The 22,818-nt window shown below is 50.4% G+C and overlaps 1 protein-coding gene across 1 annotated transcript in view; it reads right to left on the bottom strand.

The window, feature by feature from the left end:
• Positions 1–22,818, bottom strand: part of MEGF11 (multiple EGF like domains 11) — a 303,278-nt gene that overhangs the window by 202,068 nt on the left and 78,392 nt on the right. Inside the window, exons 4-5 of the mRNA XM_044445070.1 lie at positions 18,490–18,591; positions 15,213–15,313 (exon numbers count right to left, since the gene is read on the bottom strand). Coding sequence (XP_044301005.1) covers positions 15,213–15,313; positions 18,490–18,591 — 203 coding nt within the window. The remainder of the gene's footprint in view (positions 1–15,212; positions 15,314–18,489; positions 18,592–22,818) is intronic.

The following is a 22,818-nucleotide window of genomic DNA, read 5'->3' as shown; positions in this document are numbered from 1 at the left end:
CAGCTCAACCCTCTCCTGCACTGGGAACGGCAGCTGGGATTGCTGGGCGGGTCTCCCCCAACCACCAGCAGCACCGATCCAGAACACTCTCCCCTCACCGCCACCAGCTCTCTCTGCAATGGGATCACTGGGAAAGGGGGTGGAGTCAAAGCCCCCCTCTCCAAATCCAGCTGCGCTTCCTCTCTGCCGTGGGCAGCAGGAAGCAGCTTTCCATCCCACCCCTGCTGAGCGTGGGTCGTCCACGGGGCAGAGGGGGGAAGTGGGCGCATCTTCCAAGGGCCACGCAGACGTTCAGACATGCTCGAAGGCAAGTCCACATTGCAGGAGTGCTGGCTAAGGGAGAGAGAGGACAGCTTGCCTCAAGCTGCCCGGGAAGCGCCTGATCCCTCCCGCAGACGCATGCGGCAGTGCTCGGAAGGACTGGAACCGGAAAGCCCATGTCGCCGGTGGGTGGCCGATGATGAGAGAACTGCAGCCTGCTTGGGAATGTGAATGACTGAAGCTGAGCCAAGAACCTTCTGGTTCACTGGGACAGTCGGAACGTGGAGCATGGAGCGTATGAACTGAGGCAGGCTGGAAGCCGTAACAGTAAGAACCAGAACATTTCTTCCCTTATGTAGCATTTGTATATACCATCTTGTGGCCACATGGCTCTCTAGACAGTTTACATAACTGGATGGCTTACGTAATAATTTGAACATGGCAGTGCTTGGTGTGAGTGAACTAAACCAGACTGGAACAGCACATTTTCAGTCAAACACAAAATGTTTGACTCTGGACATGACAAACGCACGAGTGGCTGTAACCGGCAGCAGGAACGCACGATGCAAAGTCGGATCAAATAGAGCCAGTCAGTTTTCTTGGGAAGTCTATCAGCGTAACTATAAATCCAGCCTACACTCCAACCACAGGTGCTGGAGAAGAAGAAATTTGGTAGGCATCTAGTTATCTCTGAGAGGAGCCAGCTGGAGCTGGGGGTCAGACTAGATGGCCCAGGAGGCCCCTTCTGACTTGCTCTGTTTGTTTCTATGTTCTATGTTACCCCTGGAGCCAGACCTGGCCTTTTTAGGAGTGGTCTTACCACTCCCTCTCTCAATGAGGCGTTGACAGCCTCCTGGACCCAGGGTCAAACCCTTTCCACAGAGAGCAAAGTGATGTTCAAGGGTTTTGCAATACAGGATTTTACCCTATATGGAGAGATTCAAGCGGAATTCCAAAAAGGAAGAAGCACTTGAGATCATATGGAACACACCAAAGAATTTCGGAAGACGATCTGAAGTCTATGGCTTATAGACTGCAGCAAAGCCTTTGCAGGAGGCTGGGGGAGTCCTGAAAGAATTGGGGGCACCTTGGCACTTGATCATCCTGATGCGTATCTTGTATCGCAGACAAGAAGCTACAATTCCACATATTCCAAAGAATATGGAGAACCAGCATGGTTTCCCTTAGGCAGAGGTGTCAGGCAAGGGTGTCTGTTCAATCTGCATGCATATCATAAGGAAAGGTGGACTAGGATTACAGGAAGAAGTGAAAATTGATGGAGCACATCACTAATTTATGCAGATTATCTGCATGGTACTGGCGGAAAACAGCAATGAACTGGTGACTCCTGATAAAAGTGAAAGAAGCAAGTGCAAACCAGGCCAGAGGCTGAACACGAAGAGAGCAAACATCACGACCACAGAAGAAGTTTGCTGCCAACAATGAGGACTGTGACGTGGTGAACGATTTTGCATGCGTTGGCTCAACCGTCCCTTCAAAGGGAGACAAGAAATTAGAAGACTGAGGCTGGGCGGGGCAGCAATGAAGGAACTAGAAAAGACTGGAAATCATGGGCAGGATTTTCTGCATTCCCACTCACTACATAAGGATGTGCAGGCAGGGCAGTGAGGGAAGCTGGGAGGAAGAAAATTCATGTATTCGAAACATGGCGCAAACAGAACAGAACCCTGCAGATAAGCTGGACTGACAGAAAGACAAGCAGGTGGGTCAGAGCTCAAGCTAAAGCAGGACGTTCCCTGGAAGCAAAAATGATGAAACTGAATCTGCCATACTTCAGGCATGAGAAGGCAAGACTCACCGAAGAGGAAATCATGCCTGGGGAAAGTCGAGGGCAGAGGAAGGGGGGAAAGGCCAGCTAGGAGATGGATCAACTCCATAACGTCCCAGCGTTCGGTTACCAGAGCTCAGCAGATTGTGGAAGATCGGATATTTTGGAGGGCGTGCATTCATCGGGGCGCCGCAAGTCAGAGATGGCTTGTCAGCACTTAACAATGACAAAGGGATCCATAAAATACAGATTTTTTTCCTGTAAGCATGGAAGAAACCCAACCTCTTCCATGTGCATAGCCACATCTTTGCGAAAGTGTGAGGCACAGAAAACTAACTGATATTTTTGGATGTGCCGATGTCTCCCGGCATCGCAGAGTTCAAGTCAAAGGAAATAACCTTTCTGATGTAATTCCAGCTAAGAGCAACTTTTTCCCTCCCCTGCACTGAGGCAAAAACCATGTGGAATCCATCAGCCCGGCTAAATCAATAACATTAATGCCATCATATTTCCCTGTATTAATCCCACCATTTAATATCTGCCAATAAATGGCCAGCTTACCAGCCACACAATTCCAGACTGCCATTTGTACACTTAGCAATGAATTACAAATGTCTTCCACTTGGTAATGAAGTTAAAGCACGTGCTGAATCAGCACAACACCTGACCCAGCAATCTGCCTGCGAAATATTACTCTGCCTGCCTCGCCTCCTGCCATTTGCCAGCACTGCCACTTCAGGACAAAGCGGTTTCCGTCATTTCTGTCCTTTTCGGAGTGGCGCCTTCCACGGCTTCCACATAGCTGAGGGAACGTGGTCATGATCGGCCCAGCCCACGAAAGCAGACGAGAAACCCACAAAGAAAAAAGCAGGGCGAGGGGCTCGCATAGGCAGCTCTGAATCACAGCCAGCCAGCTTTCACATATCCTGCGGCCGACGGCACAATCCGAGGGCTGGGAAGACTCCCAAAAGGAAACATTGCGATACGTGGACGTGTGACCCACCCGACGTCTCCCTCTCTCTCTCTCTCTCTCTCTCTCTCGCACACACACCCGCAGCTTTTCACAAACTTTGCCGGAGAACATGGCAGATAGACAAGGATGTGTGCAAGGAAAAAGCATAGCGGAGTGCACCCCGCACCCCCCCCCCCGGGTGCACCTAGGCTGAGTCATCCATCTCCGTGTCCCTTCTGCGTGTTGCTGAAGCTCACCTTCCATTAGACCCTGCCCCTCCTCTTCCTTCCGGGGCCAGAGTTCCCAGAATTACTGGACGCCTGGCCTGAGCTCCTGGGGCTCTGCGGGTGCAGACCACGCAACTTTATTTGCTGGATCTGTCCTCTCCCGGGCGCACTGGGCTGGCACACGTGGTGCGGTTCGTGCCCACCTGCCCGCTTTGTCTTTGTGACCCCATGAGGTCGCTCGGGTCGTTGTTGCCCCAGGTCATGAGCAGACCTTTCCTGCCTCCAGCCTGCAGTGATCAATGCAGAGCTCCGGGTTTCAGGCAGAAGGCCTCTCCAGCTTCGCCTTGGGCTGCAGCCAGCGACTGTGCGGTGCAGACGCTCTGCCACAGAGCTGTGCCCCATTTCCTAGCAAAAGCATAAGATTCTCGTCCTCACGGTTCCGAATTAGGGGCTGATGCAAGGAGGAAGCCAGGGAGCTCCTGTACCCCAAGTCAGAGCAATAGCTCAGCACTGCCCCGCCCAACTGGCAGCGACTTTCCAAGGTTTCCGAAAGGGGTCCTTCCCAGCTCCCCACAGAGATGCGGCCAGGGCCCGAACCTGGGACCTTCCGCAGACAGTGTGGCCGCTCGGCCACTGAGCTGCAGCCCTCCCCCCTCGAGCCACGCTGAGCGTGGACTGCATTGCTCCTCCGGCTGGGCATAACTCCAGCTGCACACCACTGCAGTCCCGGGCACGAGGAAGCACCTCGTGCCACAAGCCCCATGCGTTCTCCTCGCAAACATGCCGGAGCCGCCATTCCCACGCACCTCTGCCTCTGACCAGAGCTCCTGCCAGCTCCGGGGTTCCTCCAGCAGTCGTGTGGGCACGAGCCTTGACCGAGGCTCCCAGGGGCAGGAATCCTCAGGCTCATCACAGCAACTGTCCCATAGGCTTAAGCCCCCACTGTCCCCAGACGTCACCAAAGCCAAGCGGGCTTGTCATCTGGCGAGCGCTGGATGCATGGCGCAGCGCTCCAGGAGCGCAGAGGGGCCCCGCGGAGCCTTCCACTGGCGGGGGCTGCTGCTCTTAGCACGCGCTATTTCGCAACACTCACCCGGTTCGGCTCACAAGAAGGCGCCGCCGCGTTCTCACGTGCCTCCAGTGCATCCCTGGGGTAACACAGAGACTGCTTAGCAGTCTGGCGCTCGCTTGATTTAAACGGCGGTAAGTGGAATGAAGTGGGACCATGCCAAAGTCGCGCAGGCTATTATCAAATGAGCTATTAGAGGCTACGTTACTAAAAGCCTCTCTTTGTCTCACAAACGCTCGTGCGCTCAGATCTTCCCGCAGACCCTTCGCACTGGTCATGCCCTGCTAGGTGGCGAGAACAGAACGAACAAAAAACCACATCGGGCCTTTGTAGAGACTTGTCCCTGCCATCTGCCTGGAGACGGACAAGAATTTCATTTCCATGTGTGGAAGACCAGAACTTGTTGCTTGCCTCCGCAAACGGGGGTGCATTTTGCGGGCCGAGCTTGCGCGTTCCTCACCTTGGGATGCTCGCTCGCAACATGCACACATTTAAACATTCAGACACGTTACTCAACAGAGAAGCACGCATTCAGATGCACACTTTTCAAGCAGCGCACACCCACATGGGCACTTCTTCCATCTGAGCTGCAGGGCAGGAGAGGAGGAAAGGCTCACAATACGGGGCGGGAAGGAGGTGCACAAGCTCGAGCCTGTTGGCTCCCGTATCCTCATTCAGAGCTACAGCGCTTCTTTAAAGAAACAGATGCGGTCGAGGGAATGTCCACCCTCTCGGCACAAGCCACTGATTCTTGCACATTTAGCACTAGCAAGTCCGTCTAAATCTGCACCTAGTCATTCCTGGTGTTTAAAGGCCACCATCGTTGTTTGACTTGGGCCCAGAAACCAAACGCAAGCCAGCGGAGCCCTGCAAGGACAGGAGAGACAGTGCAACACATCCCCGGTGGTCGGCTCTGGTTAGCAGCAGACTATTTAGCTGGGAGACCACCCATTTATACTCCGGAGTTTAATCGCAAGAACAATCCCTGCTTGATTCTCTGCAACCGTTAAAACCAGCCAAGCTCCAAAAGACTCAATTAACATCTGGGAGTTTAATTAGGTTGTGACCAATGAGCCAACTCTGCAGTTGTAGGCTTTTATTTATTGGAATTCTTCAAAGGCACTTCCAAGCCCCTTGTTGAGATATTGATTCATTTTCACTTGGGCTTTAAAAGCTGTATCAGGGTGCTGGGGAAGAGAGATAACGGGGCCAGGATTACAAGCAGCTGCCCACTCAGTCGCCAAGGAAATCTTTTCTGGAGACTGCGCTCTCTTCTCTGTCCCCCCGATGTTCCGCACTATTCCACGGCGTGTGAGGGGAAAAGATCAAGCACACAGGCTAGAAAGGGACACAGCTGGAAGGGAGGACAATACAAGAAAGTGGGGAAAAGGATATCTCTGAATCTGAACATGAACATAAAGTCCTTTCAGGTACTATTGTGTTTTGCTCTCTTTATTTTACTTTATTTTATTAAGGCAGCTACAAAGACCTTTGCCAGAACAAAAAGCAGAAATAAAACTATTATGCAGAGACAGAGACAGAAAGCTGGACATTTGAAGTTTGCATAACCTTATTCATGTTTGCAGATTCACAGTGAAGTTCTCCGGGAAAAGGCAGACCACATAGGATAGGAAAGGCAGCCCCTGCCGGCCCGAACTCAGACCCTTTTGGCGTAACTCTAAGTGAGTCTGGACCAGAAAAAGTCCTTCTCTTCCCAGCATTCCCTGCCAGCATGCTGCATAAACTCTTTAAATATCTAGATATGCAAGGATTATCTCCTGCTGTGTCCAAACTGTTAAATCTGCATTTTGAAATGGGACCAGAAGAGGAGTTCCACTGCGCCTGTCCTCTTGCTGTCCTCCACAGCTGCACCAGAGCAAACCCTGCTGCCATTGGAGAGATCCTTCCGGTTTGGAAGGACTTTATCCAAGCCGGCTTTGCCCTCCTCGCCTTGCAGCACCCACGGGGCTGCCGCAACCAGAGTGCTCAGGAAACCTCCACAGCAAGTCTTGATGGTGTGCAACACACATGGACTAGTGGGGACCGAATGACCAGCAAGGTGGCGCCCAAGACCTTGCCAACAGGAGGCACTTGTCAAGTTTGCGAGACAACGGGTGCACATCTGTCCGCATGCATTTTGGTATCCAGTATACACAATCTCTCTAAGACCATGGCTTTGGGATTGTTTTTCATTAAGATTTCCGTGCCAGCCCTGAAGGGAGGAGACGGCAGAGCTCCCGAAGGGAAGAGCAGCTCCTCTTTGGAGAACAGAAGAGTGATGGTCACAGGTCCATTCCCACGACCATCCAGGGACTCCACTTGTGAGCCCCCCTCGCACCCAAGGATGCCATCGCCACAAAAGGATGCCCAGAGGAAACCCCGTGACGAGGAAGGGCTGCTCGCCCAGGACGGCTCCTCCAGAGCACAAACCCTTCTTCTGAGTAGGATTTTGGCTCTGGAAGTCCAGGCTACAAAAGCTTTCCATGGAGACCCACTGACTGCTGGAAGCAACATCTTCCTGCCGGTTCCGCTGCCTCACATTCCCGGCTTCATCGGCCCCAAAGGCGGTCTGCAGGCTCAGAGCAGTATCGGGCCTGCACACACCAGTTGTGCTGTCACACTCAGGCCCTGCTTGTGGGTTAATGTGAGGGCAGCTATTTGGCCACTGCGGGAGAGAGCAGCCAGCTGGATGGACCTTGCCCCAGTCCACCGTGGCCCTTCGCACGGCCTTTCAGCTTTGTCCTGTAACTGATCCTTCATGGCACTAACCTCTGCTGGACCCTGAGCCGCACTTGTGTCCGACAGCTTACCTGTGCCCTGACCTCAGACCCTCCTCTTAGAACTCTCCTCGCCTGGGCACCCTTCCCACGTTGGCATTTCCCTGCTTGCAGACTTGCTCCACAGTTCACCCGAACACAGAGCCTGATCCAGCCACAATGAGAAAAAGCACACCATTTTGAGTGCACGTTTCCCATGGAACACTTCTGCATGTATTTTTGACCGAAGACCTGATTTGCAAAATATGGAGAAGTACTTATTTCAAGGATAACCAAATTTCAGTACACACAGTGGTTCAAAAGTGCAAAATTAGGAAAGCTTGCAATCCATTTCTCCTCCACGCCAACAATTTGGTGAGCCATTCCTCTTGACAGACTGCGACACTGTTCCAGGGATGCTTTACACAGAAGTAGCCTTCCAAACACACTGCACGATCCTTTGATCATGGCTTAGCTGCAGCTCACGGACTAGAAAGGCCTTAATTTGTACTGTTCGTAGAGGTGGAAGGGAATTGTAGACGCCAGACTTAATGGCTTGGTGGTGCTTATTCCAATGCTGATTTGCATTCCCTTTACTTCCAAAGGCAGCCCTGCTGTTTTTGGGTGCCCTTCTGCTAAAGTTGACTGAGTAACAGCACTGGTCAGAGCAAGAGAGGTGCAGAGAGCAGGCAATCTGTGGCAAGATTTGTACCCCCATTTCCAGAAGCAGACCAAAGTCCAGGAGGAGTGCCTGCAAGAGGACGGCTGGCCGTTGGCACACACGGGTGACGGTATGAATGGACCGTGGTCTCCTTCTGGGCAGGCCATCTGGTTTGGCGGTCCAAGGCACGGCACTGCACTGGCTCCACGTCTCCTGGGATGACCAGCTCCAGAAGGGGGAGAGGCTAGGGGATTATCACTTCGTGTGTGGACAGGAACACCCTGCGATTCCACAGGGCTTGGTTTTATGGCCCTGTGCTTTCCTACATGAGCGAGGTTGTGAAGAGGCATGAACCAAACTGCCATCCACACCAAGAACACTCAGCTCTCTCCCCGCTTTTCATCGAATGCAGGTGAGGCAGGGGATGCCCTGAACCCCTGAGCCACGGTTGCGACTCCCTGGACTGGATGAGAGCCAAGGAACAATGCAGCAGGCTCCCCAAAGAAATTTGCCGGGTGCCAACCTCGACAGCCCCATCTCTGCTTCAGTGCCAGACAAAGATGTTTCTTTTCTCTTAATGCTTCCACGGACAGTCTTGCAATTTGCTGCTTATCCTGATATCTGTTGTTCTGCTTACTGGGTTTAATTGTGATATTCATCTTTTAACTTTTCATTGTAATTGTAACTGGTTTTATTCTTGTTTTTTAGGATTTTACTGTAAGTCACCTAAAGAATCCGTCTGGATTAGTGGGCGGCATCCAAATCCAAAAATATATAAATAAGCCAACGGAAGGACAAACAGCGATTCAGCCTGGACGAGAGACTGTTAGCGGGTGATTCACCTGCAGAGATTAATGAAATGCTGTTTTTTCTGGAGAGGGTCGCCCTCCTTGAAATGAAGGTGTTCATAGTTTGGGGGTGCTTTTGGATCCAGCCCAGGGAGACTCAATGGCATGGAGTACCTTTTATCGGCTGGCTTAGCCTGAGATACCACCTACATCCTTATCCAGGCAGCGAAATCCTCGCCCCAGTTACCCACAGTCTGGTTGTCTCGGCACCATTCCTGCAATGCTGCATGTGGGCCTTGACTTTGAAATTGGCTTTTCACTTTGGCTTTTACTTCGATTTTATACTGCAATTTTAAACAGTGCATTTGAATACACTGTTTAATTTTACAGTGTATTTTATGTGGTGCTTTATGGTTTTTATTGTTGTGAACTGCCCACAGAGCTTTGGCTAGAATTGTAATAAGTAAATAAAAATGCAAAGGATCCCACATTTAATCTGTGACATCTTCAGGCAGGGCTTGAAAAGCCCCTGACCTGAAACCACCCATGAGATGATGAACTGGTTTGTGAGCAATGCAAGCTATGGTTTACTGTGACGGGGACAAGCTGCAGCAATTCCCGCTTGTTTGTGTCTTTGTTCATCACAGTTTAGCATTATGGCAGAGCCTTAAACTAGGATTAGCCTTGAACACATTTCAAGGAAACTAGTCAGCTTCATGCCCTAGGATTGGAAGTTGGCTTGCGTTTACAACAACCATAGTCAATATCCATTAGACGGGTTCAAACAACTTGACAAACCACAGTGAATCAAAAACGGGGGTAAAGCACCTGCACCTAAAGGAGCACCTTTCTCCACACGTGCCGGCCCCCCCACCGCAGCCTTCCTCGAAATCTCTCCCCCAGGTCGTTCTCCCTAATGAAGTGCTGGGCGAGTCTGCAAGACGGGGAGGGTTAAAGCACAGCACCCCAGCTTTGGAAATCAACTCCGCTGGAGGCCTGGCGGGCACCCACTCTTGAGGCCTTTAGGCACCAACTAAAGAGAAATTTCAGGAAAATTCTACCTCAGTTCACGAGCTCCGCATTGCATGGCGACCACGATCGCACCCGTCTCCCCACGTGAGCACGCTCGCCATCGCACGATTATCGTTTGACCCTCCCTCCCCGCCTAGGTTTGCGTTCTCTACTGTGCTGTCTTTTGTTAGGGCGCTGTTCTTTGTCACTTTGCTTCAAATTTTTGTGATTAAAAAAAAATAGTTGCAGAACAGATTGCCCTTATTTACATTGACCCTTATGGGGAAATCTGACTTGGCTCGCGACCAATTTGGGTCATGACCAGAGTCCTGGAACGGATTGCGTGCGTGAGCCGAGGCACCACTGCATGTGTTCAGCAGCTATTTTAATAAATTGATTCTCAATTGTTAAAGATATTTTTATTTGTTATGTCACCATATGCTGCTGCTAATATGGTATGATTTTTACATGCTAGATATGGATATGAATTGACATTTTAATAGGCTATGTTCTAATTTTTTTAAATATATCTATCATTTTTTCATTTCTATTGTGTTTCTATTGGTTCTATTTAATTTTGATAGCTTATTTATTAATTTTATTGCTATTGGGTTTTCGTGATTATGCACTGTCATGCTGTGTACTACTTTTATGTTGTTTCTGTATTTTAATATGATATAAGACACCCAGAGGGCCTACAGTCAGTGGGGTGGCATATAAATCAAATAAAAAGGAAACCTCTTCTACCTGCCATGTTGTATGATCCTGTGTCAGAAGGACTCTACAAAGAGGTTCTTACCCAGGGGAGGAGGACTACCTTTGGTCATGAGAGAGTTTCCTGAATTCACTCAGAGAGCCTAGAAACTTATTTTGCATGACAGAAGTGTCTCCAGATAACGAAACCCATTTTTCTCTTAATTTAGGCAGCACTGGTGGTATACAGATTGTTGATTGAGCAACACAATAATGTCCGTCAGAAAAGCAATGTTGAATGCTTGAATGGTAACTTTTCCAGGAAGCAACATTTTTCAATTAAAAAAAGTTTAAAACTTTTTTTAAAGTATACCGCAACATTCTAAAAAATGTTGCAAAACCAGCATTTATTTCAGGATCAATAGCCTCGCCACTCTGCCCTCACACTCTGACTACATCCTAAGAATTGTGGGACGAAAGTAAGATGCAGAAAATTCTGAATGGCTGACGTGGCATTTCTCACATGCATGCAATTTTTATACGATCTGTGAAGCTCCGACTTCTTTTGCTCTCCGAGTCAGAAGCCCACTTGGCTGCTGTGTCACGAAATCACAGCAACCTATTCCCCAAACAGCAAAGAAATTCTGTTCATGCAGATGGTGGGAAGCGTGCAAAATTGCGACTGCACCAGTCCAGATGTTGAACAATCCGGCCATATGGTGACACGACGGATAGCGTTTTCCCTTGGGATTTTGGGCCCTAATAAATCACTACTTGTGCTGCCTTCCGCCACTTCAGGTGGAGAGGCAAGGGCTCTAAACAGACCACAGCGACACTGGCGATCAGTGCAGGTGGCCGAAGTAGCTACTCGAGGGTTTGGACGAGCAGCTGCGAAGTGGCACAACACAGAGCAGTGGAGTTAGGAAATTCAGTCGCATCACTGGCGTTTCCTGCTCCCAGCCACCTCCCAGGACAGCCCGTCTCATCCTCCGCACCACACCCCACAATGGATCATGCTCAGTATCTATGGGGCTGTTTTGGCTGGTTCCCCCACCCCACAGATTCTTGGTAGCATTCCTGCAATTAGAGTGCCCCCAAGCCTGTTGATGCCTCTCTCCAGGGAATGGACGCCCTTTCCCAGCGCCTCCGAGTCAAGGCAGACCTGCCCTTCTTTACCCGTGCCGCCCTTTCTGGTGAGCCAGCAGGAAAGGAGCTTCAGAAGCTGCGAGGGGGGGGGGGGGCAGTTTTTACTGCACTGCTGCCATCTTGCCTCATTCCTGGAATTTTTTTTGGTGGGGGGGCGGCGTTTTGAGAATTATTATTTTCCACTTGTAATGCTTCTGTGCAGTCCAGGTGCTTCCTCCAGTTTTTTCCTTACTGCAGAAAATGCGCTGAGGAACACAAAGATGGGGCCACTGCACACCTCCCCCCCCCCCCCCCCCCCGGCATGGCTCCAGCCCCTCAAAGCAGAGTTCTCTGATGTGGATCCTTCCAGTTGCTCAGAATGACAATTCCCAGGAGGCCCAGTTGGTACAGCCAATGATCCAGAATGATGGAAGCTGTAGTCAAAGGCATCTAGCAGAAGACACGCCGGGAGGGCTTAGCTTGAGAGAAGATGAGCATTTGAGAAGCTGGCAGCCTATGGCTCAAACTGAGGAAGGGGGCAGGCATCCACCTGGTAGCAGTAGGAAAGGCCATGGAGAAGGAAAGCGGGGGCCAAGAGGAGGGAAATACAGAATTTCTCTGATTTTCCTTGCCACACACAGAACTGAAGAGTTGCCGGTGGGGCTGCTCAGCCCACAGCAAACGGCAGTGAGGACACCCCGCCCGCAGCCGACACAGCCAGGTGCTGCACCCGCATTTTCAACAGCCCTTCTCTTCCTGGAGAAATCACCCAGGCTTTGTAGCTGTTTGCACTGTTCTGTTTCTTTCTTCCAAGAACAGATTGTCCTACCAAAGAAGTCTGCTCGGTATCCATCGCGTAGCACCCAAGCACAGTGCACAGTCATTAATGCGCAGAGAAGAGATAAGATCAAGCGTTAGCCTAAAACATCAGTCCCTGAATATTGGATACGCAGTGACATGCATGCTGGAAATGTTAACGGATTTGGTGAGTAGCCAAAATAATGCATTCTTCCAGCTCTGTGGCTGCTCACGTAAGTGACAGTGAGCACCTGCGAACTCTCATTTAGGAGACACGAAGGAGATCTCCTTTCTCCGAGTTTCTTCAAGTCCCCAGCTTCAATTTGTGGCTGAGCTACCAAGAAGTTTCATGCTCTGATCCCTTCTCACCTCTGGCCACCCATTCACATCCATCATGTCCTAGGAAAATGAGATTGATGGTCTCCCTGTAATGGTGGGGGGAACCTTCATCCATAATGCAAGACCACCACCCCAGGAGGGACCGGTCCACCTCAGCCACGGGCACCGTTGAAAAATGACTGGGCCCAGAAAGGAGTTACAGCCTCTTTGCAACCATGATATGGAGCTTTTGATAATGAAAGTTAAACATTTCACACCAGAGAGACTCCTCTGGTTGGGCCAGCCATCTCCCTCCCCCCTCCCCCTCTGTGTGTGTGTCTCTGTGTGTGTGTGTGTGTGTGTGTGAGAGAGAGAGAGAGAGAGAGAGAGAGAGAGAGAGATGGTAAGACCCTAATTCATAAGAACAAAGACAACAAGTATGATTTATTGTGAGTGCTCTCAATACAGCCTGGCCTTCCCCAAAGTCCACGTTCTCCACCCATTTTTTCTCCCCAGTCCATGACACCGCTACAAACTTTTCAACGTGTAATCGCACCACCTTGTTACGGAACTTTATGGAAGTGGGGGAAACAAAGTCAGAAAACGACAGCAAGAAGCCCGTTAAGCCCCCAAAGAGTGCTGTTCACCGAGATTTAAACTCAGTCCCTGCGAGTCCAAGTTGTGTTGCACTTAATTAGAAAGTCGTTTTTAAAACTTTCACAAGAAATCAAGGCTACTATTAATGAAAGAAGAACCAATTAGCCTTTAATCACAACTCAAAAGTAAAACTTTTTAGAAGGTGCGCTTTTGATCATCACACAGAGAAATGAGGGCTTCTCTCGCCACATGCCATTAACTCCAGGTAGTGCCAACGAACGTGCCTTTACAAGGTGGAGTGAAGAGACAAGGCCTTTTCCAGCTAGCCGTCCTCCTGTTAATGGGACGTGTGCTCTGCTCATCGGCACCCTCCTGCAGGAGGAAGAGGGGGCCGCAGCCGGTGGGATGCGAGCTGCGTTGATGAAAGGAATATGCCAATAAATGGCAGCCCTGGGGAAGTTTGAGAGGCACCAGGAAGCGCGGAGAAAAGCTGAACTCCCTTCTTTCCACATTACCTACAAAAATTGCTTCTTGAAAAGGACTTGCATTTCAGGGGAAGCCTTGGAGAGGCGTTTTCGCTAAGACAGAGGGAGAGGACAACTGCCCTTGGCAGCTCCACGATCCAAATGCAGCCTCGTCTACTTCAGCCCGAATGGCAAAGCCTGGCAACCCTTGGAAAGAAGCCCAGGAGGAAGCAGAGCACGATGTGGGTCCTGGATTTTGCTCCCCGGAGGCATGGAGCAATGGCAGCTTCTGCTTTCTGAGATACAGAAATTAACTGCCCAGAGCTGGGGAGAGGCCAGAGATAAACAAGACTTTTTGGGCTGCAAGTTAAGCAACGGACTATTATGCTGACAAGTCAGGCATGAGAGGGAAGGAGCTTTTAATATCAGAAACTCCAAAGGGGTTTTTAGCAACTTTGTTTCCACAACCATGAGGACTAGAACCTTTTGTTAAAACAAAAACAAAAACAGACTGAGCCCTACAAGCATGCCTTTACAAGAAACAAGACTAAGTCACAGGAGTTAGCAATCCTGACAATTTAAAATGGCTGTATGTGTATACTTAGCTACATAATTAGCCACATAACTCAACTGTGCAGCCGCTGTCCAACTGACTTTGCTACATTTAAGTGAACCGTTTCCAGCAAGCGGCATCCATCATTCCTTATCAGAAAAACAGGCCTGGGAATTGTGGCGGCATAACCAACTATTAATTCTATGAAAAGCAATTTTCAAACTACATTTTAATGTGCTATTTACAGGAGGGTCTCTCTGCAAGGCTCGCCATTCCCTGGGATGCAAATCTCGTGCCTGCTGTTTCCAGCAGAGCCCAACAATGCTAAAATAACTATCTTCTCAGGCAGCACTGAAACAAGGGCAAGGGGAGTTGAGGAGATGTTAGCACTAACATATCAGCCCAGAAGACACCTTAAAAGAGAGCCAGTGTGGTGCAGTGGTTAGAGCACGGGACTGGGACTCAGATGATCGGGGTCCTAGTCCCCGCTCAGCCATGGAGCCACCTGGGTGACTTTGGGCCAGTCAGACTCTCAGCCCAACCTACCTCACAGGGTTGTTGTTGTGGGGATGAGATGGAGGAGGAGATGTAAGCTGCCTTGAGCCCTCTGTAGGAAAAAGGCAGGATATAAATCGGGGGGGGGAGGGGGTTCTGTGGCTCCTTTCTCCAAATTTGACCTAGGGCTGATCCCAGACCGCTTCAACCAGCAGATCATTTGCTCCAGAGCCACCAAAGGTACCCTCTACACCCTCTCGCCGTGCGCAGCTTCCACATCGCCACCTCCAGGTCCTGCCTGGAAGACTCATCTGAACATGGCGGGACTCACTTCCCACTGTTCTAGGGAGCTGTCCCCAAACCTGCACCGTTCTAGCCCAGACATGCTCAAACCAATGCCCAGGATCCCTCAGCCACCCCACAACTGGGCACTTTCTGGAAGTGCTCAACTGCTGCTCCCAGAATCCCCCAGGCAGGGGGCTGATGCAGTGGCAACCTGGCATGGCTAGAGGGAGCCGTGCCAGGGAAGCCTCATTAGTGCCAGACGAGCTCCGGTCCCTGCATCCTTCCATGGTCCAGTCAGAAAGCAAGCGCATCAACAGGTCTGGCGCCAGCACTGCCCCCTTCCAGAAAGAATCAAGCTCCATATACATACGGATGCAGAAGTCGCCACTTTCGTAATATCCCGGGCAGCACTGGGATCGCCGGCGATACATTGTCCTCAGTCCCCTCCGATAGGCTGTCTTATAACTTATTCTGAATTGCAAGACAGAAAAACAGCATTGGAAATCAATGCCTACAGTTAGAATTCTATTTGCGTTATGTTACTGCAAGGTTAGGTATGTCCAATAATTACTTTAAAATGTGCAAAGGTTTTTGATATTTAAGAAGATCGATACAAATTTTGAATCCTACAGTGCCAAGTCATGCTCTACAGCCTAATCAGATTTCACTCTGTGTATGTACGTTTAATATATATGACAGAGAAAGAACGAGAGAAAGAGTCAAAAGCTTTGTCTCTGAACACGGAGTCCATTAATACACAGCAGCCTGAGGTGCTATAGAAGCGACCGCTTCCATATGCAATTGGCTTGCATAATCCGGGCCCCTTTTTGCCACCAGGCCTAGCATGGCATTTGCTCAGCCCCAGCCTCAGAGGAAGCTCCTGCCAAAGAACCAAAGACTGTGGCCTTCCTGTTGGAAGGAACCCTCGCCTCTCCAGCACGTGCAGCTTCTACGAAAAGACACTGTTTTTGCTACGGTAGAGGAACCAGCATTTGAGAAACGTTGCCTCCCCACAGCAGTTAATGCAAAGTAGCATGCGATGACATGCTAATGCTATCACAGTGAAGAATAATTCTAGTAGTACTATTTTAGCATCTTCACTTCCACTGCTGCTCGTACTTACAACAAAAGAGTTCTGCACCCTAATTTCTGCAATCAGAATTTTGCTCTCAGAAAATTTGCCTAGTTTATCTTACTTTTGCTAATCTTGAGAACTGTGCACCTGACTCAGGAAACCTAAATGTACCCTTTCAAGTTCTTCACAGACTTCCTCAGGCTTTCCAGTCCAAGGAAACATGGAAACGTGGTCTTTTTTTTAAGCCCACACACATACACCCCCCCCACACACACAAAACGAGTCCATAAATACACATTCCCCATGCAGTTCCAATGGCTATTATCCAAAGCATAAAGGTTTTCACTAGAGGCTGTGATTCACTTGGACAGCTGCAAGCATCCATGGTGCACGCACGATGAGGAAAGAAACCGTATTCTGCACGCACATGTGTGCACGGGGATCAGGTTCCACGTTGGCCACAGTGCCATCTCCACCCCATTTGACTGTTCCACGTTTTGCTGTGTCACAAGCTGGAACTGAAATGCGTTTGATTGGCACAGTTCCCGTGGGGTGTACACAAGAAACCCAGCACTGTGAAGGTGCAGAGCGCCTTTACCGTGGCACTAAAGCTGGGTAAACCAGCACCAAGAGGCCATGTGTTGGTGCAGGAGAGTCTGCCCCCTGTGCCGTGACACGCCTAAATAAGCACTAGCACAACCCGTGGGCTCCAGAAGTCACTGAATGGAATCCACTTGCGTGCAATTCCAGCGCCGTATGACCTCAGATTAAATATACCGCTTTGTTGGAGAGGGTATCTAAACAAACAGCGCCCGGAAGAGTGGAAAAACAATGCCAGAATAAAGTTGTGTTCCAAGCCCCCATGTGAGCAGCCCTTGTTACAAAATGGAAAGAACGCAGCTCAGGCCCAGCTCTGCCCATAGGCAGCCAGCCAGCCACCAGAGGCCGCGTGGGGAAAGGTTCTGGGCTTTGATTAGATCAAAATTAAACTTCCTAGACTGGGTACAAAATACTTTGGGCTAGAAGGACAAAAGATGAACTTTGGGGTGCCAGGCCAGGAGCGCGTCGTGCAATGGGGCCAGGAAAGATGGGGAAAGGTGCTCCGGGCGAGAAGGACAAAAGCTGAGCTTTGGGGTGCCAGGCCAGGAGCGCGTGGTGCGATGGGGCCAGGAAAGGTGCTCCGGGCAAGAAGGGCAAAAGCTGAGCCTTGGGGTGCCAGGCCAGGAGCGCGTGGTGTGATGGGGCCAGGAAAGGTGCTCCGGGCTAGAAGGACAAGCTGAGCTTTGGGGTGCCAGGCCAGGAGCGCGTGGTGCGATGGGCCAGAGGCGTGGTGGGCAGAGGGACCTTGCGGGTGCCGTGCCTCAGCAGGACTGGGAAGCCGGCCAGGGTGGCGGGCGGGCGGGCGGGCGGATGGGGGGGGCCAAATACGGGGGGCTCTGGAGGAAAACCGCTCCAGCCCTGCAGGGGCCTGGGGCGGAGCAGAAGCTCCCCTCCTGGCCGGACACGGCCCCGCTGGAGCGATTCGAGGCCGGAGGCCGCGCGTCGCAGGGCGGCCTGGCCGAGCGCAGGCCTCGGGCAGCGGGGAGTCCGCGCGCGGCAGGACCGTGGTGCCGCCGCCCGCCGGGCCGCATCCCTCCCGGCCGGGGCGCCCGTTCCGTGTCCGCCGGCTTTGCCCACTGCAAGGTCCGGGCGCGCAGCGCTGCCTGCCAGGGCTGCCCGAGAAGCCTCGCGGCCGCCCAGGGCCCGTCCTTCTGGCCAGAGCTGACCCGGGAGGGCGAGTGATGCGCACGCCGCCTTCCCCAGTTCGCCTGGGTCCGCCTCGCCTCTGAGCCCCAGGGACAGTATCTTGTTTAAAACAATACTTTTTTCACCCGTCTTATTAATGGGTGAAAACATGGTTCGATTTCCTGCTGGCGTTTCTTGAGATTATGATTGAACATTTGCAGTGCATCAGTATTTTGTGTTGCATTATTATGTTATTTCCCTTGTTAATTGTGGCTGTTATCTTCAAAATGTTTATGATTACTATGGATGTGACTGTTATATTGTGTCTTATGCTGCAACCTGTTCCGAGAGCATTTGCTATAGAAGGGTCCATAAAACCTTTAAAGTAGTGCATGCGTAGCCTATCCTGCACGGGCTGCCCTTTGTGCATCGCTGTAGCAACGACACCAGGCTGCAGCACAAGAACACGTGGGAAAGTCAAGAGGAGGTGAATTCTTCTGCAAGGCATTGTATGACTGTAGCACTTTTGGACTTAGCTATTTTATTTTAAACAAAAAGGAAGAAGAAAACGCTAGAAGTGAGGGCTGTGCAGACACCCCCCCCCCACCTTTGCCTAGTTTAATACAATCTTGCCCTAAAATTAATTGAAAATGTTACAGTGCTAAATTGGTCACGTTTTCAATAGATGAACATTTTCTCCTGAAAAATCCATTTTTGGCCTCTTTAATTTTGCAGCAAGATTCCAACACAGAGAACTCTATATTTATTTTGATTTATAAAAAGACAACGCTACCAAGAAGATGAAAAGGCAGGGGAAGGTTTGAAATTTCTTCCGATCGCCACTTACCTGTGTCGAGTGCACTTGAACCAGTTCAGGATATCTGTACATCTTGTATAATAGATCTGATCAAAGGGGTGTGCATACGATTCCTGAACAGTCACCGCATAGCTGGAAAGAGACGGCGAAAGAGCAGAAAAAGTGCTTCATTCATCTGCAAAGCCTCTTCTCGCCCTCTCTCCTACATTGCTCAAAACATGCAGCAGCTGCAAGTCACAGGAAATCTGGGCAATGCAACCTTTTAGTCCCCAACAGATCAAGTATCATAGTTATTTAAAATAATTTATACTTGGCTGTTCATCAGAAATGATTCTGAGGTGCTTGATAATATAAAAAGAAAAAGCACAGAGCAAAGACACAAGCGTATGAAAGGGAAAACAAAAACCATGCAGCTTCCTGTTAGATAAAGGTCAGCCTACTCCACAACCCATTCCAAACACCCTCGGAAAGCTCACAAGCGAAGGCACCCGTCGGCTGCCAGAGGCCAATGAGAAGAATTTATTCAGCAGTAAACTAAACCAACAGGGAGTCAATTGCATGGGATCCTGGGTCGCCTTGGCACAAGACCGGGGCACTCCGACCCTTAAGTATTGCCAATTAGGAAGGAGGACTTTAAGATCACACCCCAGGTGCAGCACCCAGTGCACACGGTGGACAAAACCAGGCCCCTGGACGGCCGCTGAGAAACCCATTTCCCACATGAAACTGCAGGTGGGCCCTGCCCCAAGACTGACATGAAGCCCAAATATGCTCCACCAGCCCTTTGGGTCACATTCATCCCTCGCCGTGTCTTCCCTCGCCCTGCTGCTGCAGCTGCTGCCGCTGCCTCGGGAGACACATCTTCTAATTAAGCCTTTTACGTTAGGCAGGAATGTAAGAACAGGAGAAATGCCCTGCAGGGTCAGACCCAAAGTCCATCCAGTCCAGCACTCTGGGCACATGGCAGCAAACAAGCTGCCCACAGGACCCCTCCAGCAGGGCGGGGGCAAGGCCTCCTCCTGCCCAGCTCCTCGGCAACTGGTGAAAGGAGGTGGCCCAAAAGGCTAGTAGCCACAGAGAGCCTACAATTCTGCTGGCCATGCATGCTGGGAAATGTAGGCCTCTTTGCCCGAAGTTTGGATAGCACAGGGCCAAAAATCGTGGTGTTGTTAACATTTTGCTGCCTTGATCCTCCTGGTCTTTTGTTTTGCACTGTTGCGAGCTGTCCGTAATGATTATTAGTAAACAAAGTGGTATATCAATAACAACAAGTTTGGAAATTAGGGGGCCACCTCTGGCCCCATCTTTCTTCCTATCAGGCAAAGTACAGCGCATTGCAGCCCTCTGGAACTGGACAGATGGCGCGTTTGCTGCGGTGGCGGCTCCGCACGGGAAGAGGGCTTTGAGGGCTGCGGCCGTTCCAGCCTGACGTCTTGCTCAGCCAGGCAACCCTGGCCAAACGCTCGGCCCCAGCAAGGGCTGCTTCGCTGGCATTGCAGCCCGTTTCCTCACGCTTCCCGGGCCTCACTTCATGGGGCTTCCTGCTGAGGAAATGGGTACAGGATCGCCCTCTTAACTGGAGAAAGAGGAGGTGTGAGCCAGGGGAAAGTCCTGTCAGCCAGATCTGACATCGGGTACCTTTTTAAGTGAATAAAATGAGTGGAATGGGAGGTAGTTTGAGCTACCCCTTGCTATCTGGAGGCCATCTTCGCTTTTCTTTGCTTTTCTAGCTCTTACGCTGACACCCCGAAAGCCAAAGACCCCTGGCTCCCCCAAACAGAAGGCGGTGTGCCCTGATCTTGCAGCCCTGGCCACGGAAATCCGACCATGCCCAATGAACCCAGTCAGCTCGGGGGTTGATGGGCGGAAGCTGTGATGGGGAAGGGGGCTTGTTTGGGGCTTAGGGCTGATTCCCACCGAGCCAGCAATGCGTCCAGAAGGCAGAGCGGCAAAGAACAGGCAGGTCGCTTCAGACAGCAGACTTCAGAGGCGACAGGGAAAGGATCTTCTCTTAAAGAGAAATGCGGAAAAGCAAAACATCGCTGCCGTCAATAAAAAGAAAACACTGAAGACATTTCTATGCCCTTAAAGCCCTATCAGATCATCTTTCTCCTGGGACTGTTCAGTTTTTACTTGTGTACAGGAAAGCTAATTAAAAGTACATATTAACATGCTACTGCCAAGCCTTCCCAGCATGGTAGGGTTCCAGCACTTCATTTGTATGATGAAGGAGCGAGCAGGCCTAAATAATGGGCATCCCAACCAAATAAGAGGCTTTTTTATTATTATTAAAAGCGGGTCTCTGGGGTTTGATTTTTCACTGTTGTTCATTTCTAAACAGAAACTATTTTAATCTGCGATAATTTGTAGCTGCAATTAACCAGTAATTGAGAATCATAAATTGTGCTATAAGCAGCGGGTGCTTTTTTGTTGTTTCCTTAAAAAAACCCCTTTAGCATTCTGTTAACTGCCAGGTGGCGACATGAGCAAGAGGGTGTGGTGCAAGGAGAGAAAGAAATGGGTAAACTGGGTCATCATCTAATGTACATTGAATAATAACCAGACAGTAATTTCTCCATCTATAAGAACAGGTGATGGTCTAGTCCAGAATACTCTCCAAGGGTAGAGTTGGATGAGATGCCCCCGTTTGATCCTCGCTTTGCTCACGAGCTAGTTGAGATAACAAGCAACTCTCACAGCGTCCACCCTCCGCATCCCAAAATTCTGAGAAAGAACAATGGATCGCAGGTAGAGCTGCTGCCTTGCGCACAGAAGGGCTCCAGTTCAATCCCCAGCAGCTTCTCCAGGAAGGGATGGAAAATCCACTGCCAGGAACTGACCCAGCATGAGGCAGCTTCCGCGCTCGCCGAGAGACCTGCTGAAGGGATGCCTAAAATCACGGATGTGAACCCTTGTTGTAGAAAGGAATAACATTTTGTCGGGTCAAGGCACTGCAGGACTTGAGACAATTAACTGGCCTGCGTGTTCCTGTTCTGCAATCAAAGCGGAACGCCTCTTTTTTCACGGGATGGACACCCACAGGGTCCAGAGAATTGGCCAGGTCTAGGGCCCTGAAATAGCGTGATCCAAAATTAAGGGAGCTACAGCATAGAGTCTTAGCAAGGATGCCAACTCTGGAGCTGGCCGCTACCACATGAAGCTCCTCTGGTCACTGACTACCCTCTTTATGCCAATGCACACGCCGGATTGCACCCTAAACTGAGAAGCCATCTCAAGGTGCTTCACTTGAGGACCAGAATGAGGCTTCCTGGAAGAAATTAACTCCCCACCCCCACCCCCCCACTCCGTGCAATGAAATCTTCTATGGGCAAAGATGCCAAACAGCACAGCATATTTAGACAACTCTTTATTAACATAAAAACCAGTCTTCCTGATTATTATTTTACAATCCTGTTTGCTCCTCTTGACCTCACCCCAACTCAATCTTTTTGGCTTGATTTATTACCATCTAAGTATCACAGTCATCTTGGCCGGGAAGCCAATCAATTCTGGTATTTAATTTTTGTTTCTCCTTGATTGGGTCTCCGGGTTGCTGACTTCCTTCACACAAAATCAATATTGTATTCCTGGGCTTGAAATGTACTTTGCTTTGATGTGGAATGGCAAACAGTCCCAAATCACAGGCTCCATTTCCACCCACGTTTACCCGAGCAGCCTGTGTGTGGTACACTCAGCATCCCTTAGAAAAACCCTAATAAATCTAAGCATAATGGACTCCAGAATGCCACTAAGGGCTCTTCATGTTGCTTAAGAAGATTCGTGCTCGTTGCAGCATAAGCTGAGGCATTTCCGAGAGCCCGTTCTTGAACACAACAAGCATTGTGCCTTGCTCAGAACATTTCACAGAAAAACGGAGGCTTCCTGGGAACAAAATCACGTCCGGATCTTTTGCCCGCTCATCTGGAGCTCAGCCAAGAATGGAGGAAGGCAAAGGAGAACCGTGCCCGTTTGCATGAGCAGCTACTTCAGTGGGAAAGGCCGGCTGGGTTTAAGCTGGAGGGCACAAGAGTGCCGAGACAGGAAAACGATTCCACACCTCCCAGAAAGCCCCATGACTGGATCTGAAAAGGCTTAGTGCGAGGGCATCCAACCAACTGCCTCCTTCCATACTGACTGCTCTGGATCCTACAAGTGTCCTCAGATGCTGTTCTCAGATTGCCCTGGCAGAGATGAAACAGAGGGTGACTGTCACAGGCAGGGTATTTTTGGTGGTGGCTCCCAGCTTGTTGCAAATCTTCCCCAAGCAGGCTCACCTGCCCCTAAGATTACTTTAAGGTCTTCAGCAGGTGTAGCCCTACCATTCTAATGTTTTGCTGTTGGTTGGTTTTATTTTCATTT

The sequence above is a fragment of the Varanus komodoensis genome, unplaced genomic scaffold (assembly GCF_004798865.1).
Source record: "Varanus komodoensis strain SLA01 unplaced genomic scaffold, ASM479886v1 scaffold46_3, whole genome shotgun sequence".
NCBI lineage: Eukaryota > Metazoa > Chordata > Lepidosauria > Squamata > Varanidae > Varanus > Varanus komodoensis.
Note: the sequence above shows the minus strand (reverse complement) of the source record. Positions and strands in the feature narration are given on the sequence as shown.